Source organism: Hylobates moloch, unplaced genomic scaffold (genome assembly GCF_009828535.3).
Source record: "Hylobates moloch isolate HMO894 unplaced genomic scaffold, HMol_V3 SCAFFOLD_12, whole genome shotgun sequence".
In the NCBI taxonomy this organism is placed as follows: Eukaryota; Metazoa; Chordata; class Mammalia; order Primates; family Hylobatidae; genus Hylobates; species Hylobates moloch.
In genome coordinates this window covers 90869932-90880080 of record NW_026652287.1, presented here as the reverse complement: position 1 = coordinate 90880080, position 10149 = coordinate 90869932, and the positions used below count along the sequence as shown (strand labels likewise).

The following is a 10149-nucleotide window of genomic DNA, read 5'->3' as shown; positions in this document are numbered from 1 at the left end:
AGGTTTTGGGTGAATTCCTAAACGAAATCCACAAAATAAGAAACAGGCAAGACTTTGCTGATTGGTTCCAGACCTGAATAACATAAAATGAGTCTCCTTAGCATTAGAAGTAAACTCGAAATGCTGATATTTATCATGTGTATGCAAGTGTATATGAAGCATATTTTATATTTTTAAAACTAATGTAAGTTACCCTCGTGGCCAAAAAATTAAGTTAGTCCACGTAAATCAATATTGATTTCAAAAGTGATAGGCAAAGGGATTCAATTCCTCTGAGTCTGTTCATTTGCGTTTTCCTGAAACTATTTGCCCTGCTTATGATTTATGAGATCTTTAGATAAACATGATAGTTGGCTGAGTGCATTGCACTTAATTGTTGCCACAGCCACAGATGTAAAGAGGCTTGTAAGAAAAATGTTCTCACAGTGAGCTTCCTTATTTGAAGCAGGACTCAATTCTTGGTTAAAAGCTATGGCATTTGAGCTAGTTAAACACGCATCTCTCTCCCATTCCATAGGGAATGAGCTGGGCTGTCCTTCCTCCCCACATTCACCTGCACTTCGTTAGAGAGCAGTGTTCACATGCCACACCACAAGATCCCCACAATGACATAACTCCATTCAGAGACTGGCGTGACTGGGCTGGGTCTCCCCACCCCCCTTCAGCTCTTGTATCACTCAGAATCTGGCAGCCAGTTCCGTCCTGACAGAGTTTACAGCATATATTGGTGGATTCTTGTCCACAGTGCATCTGCTTTAAGAATTAACGAAAGCAGTGTCAAGACAGTAAGGTAAGTGCTGTTTTAACTGTCGCACTGGGGATGCTAACTGTTTGGGACAGCGTTTTTTGTAACAGGAACAGGAAAAATTCCAGAGCAATTTTGCCAATTGCTATTCAACAGCAAATCCACAGTTTTGAGCATTTAGTTTCACATTTTGTTTAATGTTTTCCATGATTTATAGATTTGAGATTTTACACAGTATATGCTATATTGCTTGGCAAGGGAAGTTATAAAAAGTTTCAAGGTTAGAATGAGAAAATAGTTAAGTAGACACAGTGAAAAAACATAGAAATTAATATGTTTGTTATGTATGCTAATTAGTTATATATGTTAGTATTGGACCCTAATACTGGAGCAAAGAAAAGTCATTTTAATCAGCATTCAAAATATCTTTTAATAAGCATATTGCGACAGTTTGTTATAATTTACAATAAACATTCTATGTTATAAAACATGAGCTAAAAGATTTAGAAACTCTTATGGATTATTTATTTCTGTTTTGTTAATTTAAAAAATTTGTTTCTTGGATATATGCCTTAAGGAACAAGTTGTTAAAGAAATTCTGGGAAATGATTTCGTTTTTGAAAACAGCATTTTCTCTATAGCCACAGGTATTTGAAAAAACTGAGGGAAGTACAGTGTGATTTTGCCTCATAGTGGAGTCATTATATGGTTACAAACTCTCATTCAATTCAGCATCCTTGTTTTTACTTTGCCAAAAAATATGGAAGCATTTTTCATTACTATTTAATACTCACATTATAGTTACCATAAATATTTTGGTGTATAGTAAATTTAAAATAGCTTATTAATAAAGCAAGACAAATCTTTACAGTATTTACATTCTATAACATAAATAACTCTGGGAATATGTCATCACGTTCTTTTTAGTGCTATGCAATTATTATTATGGCCAAGTTCTGTCAGCAAAATTAAATGCTCCCATTACAATCTTAGAGATTAATTTACTGAGAATATGGCTACTTGTTACATTATGTCAGCAATCAAACTATTTCTAACAACAGTTTTATAATGTTTCATCTGATCTGAAATAAAGTGCCTTATAATTTCAAATTAAAACAAATAAAAGACATTTTCAGTTTCTAACCCCAAAGATCTTGCTTATCCCAAACTACCTTGATCCAAAAGCTTGTAATCATACTTTCATAGGAAGATATAATATTCTCAGTTATCTATTAGAATGTAGATCTTTCTTCACATTAATGATTTATCTCCCAGGGCTACCAACTTTGCCTCAGCCACAACTGTTCACTCTATAAAAGTCTAACTTCTATATTCTAATTTTCCCATATCTAAATTGCTGCACCTAAGACATTGAAATGTACTTTTTTGAACCTCACCTTAGAAACGTGTTCCTATAAAAAGATAACTGTTACACATTATTTTAAATTCATATTCTCAGTTGAATAATTTACTAGATAGTTCTAATGCCAGTGTTAAATCCAAACTTTAAAAACATCCCACCTCTCTCCCACCTCCATTCTGTGAGGCCACTAAAAGCCGGATATGCCAACCATGGCATCTTCGATTTTGGCATGAAGAAAAAGTAGAGAACTTGTGAGTTATTGAGAGAGACTATAACTCTAATTGAAAACTTGGAAAATACTATCTTTCTCTACCTGTTGAATCTCTTTCCAGAAAGAGAAACCCTTAGAATGTGTGACATTTTCCTGATAAACATTAGTAATTATTAAATATTACTAATATTTTGTTTAGTAAATAGCTAATTTATGAAATATTAGTTTCAGAACACAGTTTTGCAATGTGCTTTAAAAAGTGTAGAATGTTAAGCACAACATGAACTAGTATGCATGCACACCAGCACCAAGAATTCTGTTCTCCTTCCTGAGAACCAACAATAACCAGACACTTTTAAAGGAATGTGCCTTCCATTTCCCTCCCACATACAAGCAAAACCTCAGGTTGCCCATATTCCCGTAAGGATCTTCTTCATGAGTCATTTTAATGATGTCGAAAGATAGGGTAGAGTATACAGTTAAAAACTGTCTTCTCATTCTAGTTTTTTGAGAGATGATCTGAAGCAGTAGTCTAATTCGGTGGTCAATGAACACCACCCAGAAACCTCTTACAGGAAGGCATTTTGTTAAGGAAGAGCCTGAAGAGATTGACGGGAACAATTAGGCCTGGCTCTCCCAGAAGGGGGCGCACGTGTACGCAATCTAACCTGAAACCTGCTCACTCTATAGTTGGAAACATACACCTTTGTCCTCATACCTAAATAAAAATTTAAAAGACGCCATTAGATGCACTAAAAATAGCTATCAAATAACAAAATGCACATTTTCTAATGCATTTAATGTTGCAAATTGAATGTCTTTTTCTTCAAAGTATATACTTTTTAAATTAATAAATGTTTCATCTTTTTTTAGGATTCAAACCATTTGCCAAAAATGAGTCTAAGTGCATTTACTCTCTTCCTGGCATTGATTGGTGGTACCAGTGGCCAGTACTATGATTATGATTTCCCCCTGTCAATTTATGGGCAATCATCACCAAACTGTGCACCAGAATGTAACTGCCCTGAAAGCTACCCAAGTGCCATGTACTGTGATGAGCTGAAATTGAAAAGTGTACCAATGGTGCCTCCAGGAATCAAGTATCTTTACCTTAGGAATAACCAGATTGACCATATTGATGAAAAGGCCTTTGAGAATGTAACTGATCTGCAGTGGCTCATTCTAGATCACAACCTTCTAGAAAACTCCAAGATAAAAGGGAGAGTTTTCTCTAAATTGAAACAACTGAAGAAGCTGCATATAAACCACAACAACCTGACAGAGTCTGTGGGCCCACTTCCCAAATCTCTGGAGGATCTGCAGCTTACTCATAACAAGATCACAAAGCTGGGCTCTTTTGAAGGATTGGTAAACCTGACCTTCATCCATCTCCAACACAATCGGCTGAAAGAAGATGCTGTTTCAGCTGCTTTTAAAGGTCTTAAATCACTCGAATACCTTGACTTGAGCTTCAATCAGATAGCCAGACTGCCTTCTGGTCTCCCTGTCTCTCTTCTAACTCTCTACTTAGACAACAATAAGATTAGCAACATCCCTGACGAGTATTTCAAGCGTTTTAATGCATTGCAGTATCTGCGCTTATCTCACAATGAACTGGCTGATAGTGGAATACCTGGAAATTCTTTCAATGTGTCATCCCTGGTTGAGCTGGATCTGTCCTATAACAAGCTTAAAAACATACCAACTGTCAATGAAAACCTTGAAAACTATTACCTGGAGGTCAATCAACTTGAGAGTAAGTAAAAAGCTGTTCCTGTGTTTGATGTGTCCTCAAGTGTTTAAATACCTGAGCTGCACAACACAGATACTGCATCTGACTCCATTAAAAAATAAAATGTTGGCTGGGCGCAGTGGCTCATGCCTGTAATCCCAACATTTTGGGAGGCCGAAGTGGGCAGATCACCAGGTCAGGAGTTGAGACCAGCCTGGCCAATACGATGAAACCCCATCTCTACCAAAAATACAAAAATTAGCCAGGCGTGGTGGCGCACTCCTGTAATCCCAGCTACTCGGGAGGCTGAGCCAGGAGAATTGCTTGAACCCGGGAGATGGAGGTTGCAATGAGCCGAGATTGTGCCACTGCACTCAAGTCTGGGCTTGAGTGAGAGAGCAAGACTCTGTCTTGGAAAAAAAAAAAAAAGGTCAACAAAATATCCCTCTACTTCAAACAAAGAATAATTCTAGCTCAATCTGTATACAATGTCCAGCCTTTCTTTGGTGTATCCAGATAAGGAACAATTAAGGTCACAGAATTTAATATGTAAGTCTTCAAACTACAAATTCTGGGCCAATTCATCCCGCTGTGTTACCTCCTCCTATCTATCTCTTATTATTTTCTCCTTTATGGCTTAGATTTGTGTCCTACATTTATGTTTTGACAAGATCTAGATGAGGGAGGAAGAAATGAATTCAAAAGTGGCACAGTTGGCAAACTCCATAGCTACAAAGAAGCCCATATAGTCCCTCCCTCCCTCCCTCCCTCCCTCCCTTCCTTCCTTCCTTCTTTTTCCTTTCTTCTTTTTTTTTTTTTGACAGGATCTCACTCTGTCACCCAGACTGGAGTGCAGTGGTGCAGTCTCGGCTCATTGCAACCTCCACCCCTCAGGCTCAGGCGACCCTCCCGTCTCAGGCCACCACCACCACCACGAAGCTAATTTTTGTATTTTAAGTAGAGGCGGGGTTTCTCCATGTTAACCAGGCTGTTCTCAAACTCCTGACCTCAACCGATCCATCCGCCTTGGCCTCCCAAAGTACTGGGATTACAGGCATGAGCCACTGTGCCTGGCCCCATATAGTGTCATGGTCTTCCGTGACATCAACTACTTGGGACTCAACATGTTTCTCTGCTGTCATGATCATCATCTGCCTCTGTTATCTCTGTTATGGTGTGTGGCCGTCACAGTGCTCTGGAGGACTGTGAAGAAGATTAAGGAGAAAGAGAAATATGATGGGAGATTCTAACATCTTTATTTATTTATATATTTATTTATTTTTAGAAAAAAATAGTATTACGGAGCTTTTCTTTCGTAGGTACGATCCTGCCCCTCATTTGGTATTTCCACACTTTCTCTTTCCCCTCTCTTTATTTTTCATTTATCTTCTGGATGAAGTTTGACCTGATGCATTTGGACTGTTTATGCACTTATCTGGTCTTCAGGGACATTCTTCAACTTAAGCAGTATAGATTCCAATGGGAAATTGAAATCCACCATTTCCCACCAGGATAACTCTGCCATTAATCTTTGGCAGAGCTTGGCAGAAGAGAAAAACCATGATTCACTGATAAGGCTTTCTAAATGAAAAAATCAAGCAGGAAACACTGATTCACATATAAAGTAATAATGTCTGCAAAATAATCTATTGAATTTGAATATCTCTACATGATGAAAATTGGTTTTCTGGCCATGCTGAATAAAGGTATTGCTGTCAGAAAATATTACAATATTTTTTATGCATATGATATTTGTTAATTCTGCCAGTTTCATGTAACCCCTAGTAGGGTTAAACGTTTTCATAAAGAAGACCATGCTCGCCAACTCTGAAGCTCCACATGTTCTTTGTTGTTTCTGAAAAGTAGCCAAGGTAACGGTTGGTGCTGTTTGACTGTCACACTATACACAGTCAGGATAACACAGCTAAACCCCTCTTGTTGTTTCCAGTGGAAAATTCACTGTGTGGCCATATATGATTCCTCATTTTAAATGTGTGGTTGGGAGGAAGGATACTCTCTGACAGACCAAAATGCTAAAGGAATTTACGATGCTTGAGGGATGAAGGAATACATTAGATTTGGTGGGTAGAGATCATTTGCAAGAGCAGGGCTACTTCTTTCTCTGAAACAAAGAAGGATACAGATGCAGGCACATTTGAAGGTATACATTGTATGAGTAAAGGATGGGAGAGCTGGTGTGGAAGATGGGAAGAGAGGTCTATGGGAGAAAGGCCAATGGCCTGTCAGTGCCAAACTGAGATAGAAACCACAGTGCCCAGTACATAGTGGTCATTTGAAAAGGTAACATAATAGTTTCCTTTCTTTCCTCCTAATCTTTGTACATTTGGGCAGGTATTCTCGTTGTCTTTTCATGTATCATCTCAGTTTAGGTTATTTTGCCAGATAATAATCGTCTATATCAACATTTCACATTCACTTAATACAGAAAGTTCCCCTTAATGTTTTTTTCTAATAATAGGGAATATATAGCCAAAACAAACTGTTTTCTGTTTCAAACTTGCAACTCTAAGCACTAGCCCAATCAGAGATCTTCCGAATGTAGAGTAATTTGGAAAGACAGCAAAATCAAAAGGATATTAGTCATTATTTAGGACATACTATGTACTAGTATTGTGTGAAGTGCTCTACACACCTTAATTTAATCTTCATGCAACACGGTAAGATAGGTGTGTTATTTCTAACAAGATCAGATAAGTGTTCCAGTGTTGCCCACCTGGGTAAGTGGCAGAGGTAGAATTCCAAGATGGGACTATTCCCATCTTCTTTCCATTTTTCCTCACTTTCTCAAATGTTGGTACCATAGAAAAATCCCTGGAATTGACTGATGAGTTATTTTAAAAAGCATGTGTGTTTGGGGTTCCACTGAAGTCTTTGTTAACTAGAGTTTGAAAATGAAAACAAGATAAAGGACTTGAAAATGTTGATCTAAAATAGACATAGGCAAACATAGTTTCTGTGTATACACAGGTCAGCCAATTCAGTAACACTCTTGGTTTCTGTTACAAAGTAAGTCAGTGTTTCATTTGTGGCAGCTTTTTAACCATGGACAAAAATAAACAAACAAAAACATGGGTTCAGATGGTGGACATGCCATGATTAGGTTTTTGCCTTAGAATTTTGATCATTGTTATGGTGTGTGATTGCTGGAATGATTTGGTTTTTGTCTTGGAATTTTTATCATGGTCATGGTGTGTGGTTGCTAAAAAATTCTTTATAGATCATCTAGTTAACCCTTCTTATTTTTAGATGCAAAACCAAAGAGTACTTATATTGAGATTGTTCATACAACAACAGGATCCATTTATATTTCTTCAGGTTAGACTATTTCAAAAAAGTTGTTAGATAATATGACACACTTACTGAATGCCTTTTTAAAAACAACTTCTAGTAATAAAATAAGTTCTGCTATTTAAAATATTCCACTGAATATCTTGATCTACCATGATTACTCTTTACTAAATGTTGCTGTGCCATTTTGGTAGCCTGAAATATGACTTTAATGATTGCAAATTCAAATATATACTATATTATGACTTTTCTAAATGGGAAGAGGTCCTATTTTATAATATATTAAACATAAATTATTTTTATTGTTTTGAGCCAGTGTACTGAAAAATGATGAACGTTTTCTATTCTTTAATTTTTAGAGTTTGATGTAAAGAGCTTCTGCAAGATCCTGGGGCCATTATCCTACTCCAAGATCAAGCATTTGCGTTTGGATGGCAATCGCATCTCAGAAACCAGTCTTCCACCGGATATGTATGAATGTCTACGTGTTGCAAACGAAATCACTCTTAATTAATATCTGTATCCTGGAACAATATTTTATGATTATGTTTTTCTGTGTGTCAGTTTTCATAGTATCCCTATTTTATTACTGTTTATTACTTCCATGAATTTTAAAATCTGAGGGAAATGTTTTGTAAACATTTATTTTTTTTAAAGAAAAGATGAAAGGCAGGCCTATTTCATCACAAGAACACACACATATACATGAATAGACATCAAACTCAATGCTTTATTTGTAAATTTAGTGTTTATTTCTACTGTCAAATGATGTGCAAAGCCTTTTACTGGTTGCATGGAAATCAGCCAAGTTTTATAATCCTTAAATCTTAATGTGCCCCAAAGCCTGGATTAAATACATATGGATGTTTACTATCTTGCACCAAATTATCTTGATACATTCAAATTTGTCTTGTTAAAAAATAGGTGGTAGATTTTGAGGCCAAGAATATTGCAAAATACATGAAGCCTCATGCACTTAAAGAAGTATTTTTAGTATAAGAATTTGCATACTTACCTAGTGAAACTTTTCTAGAATTATTTTTCACTCTAAGTCATGTATGTTTCTCTTTGATTATTTGCATGTTATGTTTCATAAGCTACTAGCAAAATAAAACATAGCAAATGGCATCACTGTGTTTGACTTCTTGTGAAATTTCTATATTTTGTATATAAAATACCTAAAACAGTAGATTAGAAATCAAAAGATATCTCTGGCCTGCAATATTTTACTGATGTGAACATAGGATTTTCCACTAAATAATTTGTCTACTTCTAGCATTCACTTACAAAGAATTCGTAAAAAACACCTGTAATAGCTACTTAGATTTCACAACTTACTTAGATATTTGTCGTTATTCCCATTCCTAGTGTTTTTACTGATTCATATACAATGGTATTCTATTAGATAAGAAGCTGCTATGTGATCTCAGCACTCACTCCTTGGTTGTCAAGAAATGGTGGATAACTCACAGGATTAAAAATGTTGAATGAATATAAAATTTTCTGAAATAGATATTTAAAGAATCATTTTAGCTTGAAGCCAATATGTCTGGATCATAGGTTTTGAGTTTATAATCCAGTAATAACAGCTTTCAGCTTTCTATGAGTATATACAATTCTATACAATGATAAATACTATGCATATAATTTATAAAAATAACTTCTGTTTTACCTAGTTAACAATAAAGCCTATGTTTGCAGCCAAATGTTATGCAGAAAAAGGTCTACTCATCCCATACCAGTGTATATATAGTCAAATATGTGTCTAATACAAATAAAATGTGTCTCTAAGGCATAAAATGTTTTAACACACCACTTTTAGTGAACTCTATCTTATGGTACAGTGGCCTTTCATCAAAGGATCATAATTGAGACTGAGTTGACTGGCAGATGTGTGTGATGGATATTACATTAGGTGCAATGTGTATTTTTGATTTTCATGAGTTTTCTACATTAAGGTAAATTCCTTAGAGTGTGATAGCAGCCTCAGTTTATTTGTTGGTTTAAACTTAAAATCTACTTTTTCTCGATAAAACTATAATGTAGATGAATTGAAAATGAATTTTCTTTTCCCTGTCTACAAAAGTCACTATCAAGCCTTGGAAACCTATTCTCAAATAGAGGGTAGATAATGTGCCATAAATTCTCTTTTAGAAAGAATGTGATGGAATTAAATGAGCTTTGTCTCTATACTACTTAGGGGAAACATCTCAGCTGACAGTCTGTCTGCATCTTTAAAAGCCTTTGATTTCTCTCTATCCAAAGTCCTATGTTATTCTCATGCCTAAAAAGCAAAACTATGACTTTTAAAACAGCAGTTCCCTTTGTAGTTAATGTTGGTTGACAAAGACCAAGTTAAGCACATAGTGACACTTTGTTGTAGAAGCATCTGGGAAAGGAATATATCCTGTTTAGGAACAACTCCTCTTTTTAGAGGGAAGACCTCATCTTTTCAGGGCAAAGCTAGAGAAGAGAAGATTCCCACTTGCTCCTTCACTCACTGGGCGACCCTCGTGAGGTGCTGAGGGAAGAAAATCTGGCGAAAAACTTTTATCAGGTTTCTCCTCATCTCTCCATCTCCACCCTATTTAGGGTAGTGTTTTTCAAAATGGTAAGTGTATAACCAGCCTGTAAGGGTGTATTTCTACATCCAGGTTACCGGACATGCCCCAGATATACAGACGTAATGAACTGTGCAACATAGGATTTTGCATTTTTAAAGTGCATCCACGGGTGATTCTTATACCAGTGCTCAGTGTTGCATATTTTTCAAAACACCGACTTAGTGT

General features: G+C 36.2%; 1 protein-coding gene across 1 annotated transcript; it reads left to right on the top strand.

Moving 5' to 3' along the window:
* The first annotated feature begins 693 nt into the window (after window positions 1–693).
* Window positions 694–9411, top strand: LUM (lumican). Its single transcript, XM_032170888.2, has 3 exons — window positions 694–790; window positions 3193–4075; window positions 7720–9411. Exons 2-3 carry the CDS (start codon window positions 3214–3216, stop codon window positions 7872–7874), a joined length of 1017 nt encoding a protein of 338 aa, XP_032026779.1. The 5' UTR covers window positions 694–790; window positions 3193–3213; the 3' UTR covers window positions 7875–9411.
* The last annotated feature ends 738 nt before the right edge of the window (window positions 9412–10149 follow it).

Bases quoted from the DNA above. Each gene is read 5' to 3' on its own strand.
- LUM (XM_032170888.2), top strand. From the start codon at position 3,214: ATGAGTCTAAGTGCATTTACTCTCTTCCTGGCATTGATTGGTGGTACC. The intron at 4,076-7,719 runs GTAAGTAAAAAG...TTTAATTTTTAG, and splicing joins GGAGGTCAATCAACTTGAGA to AGTTTGATGTAAAGAGCTTC.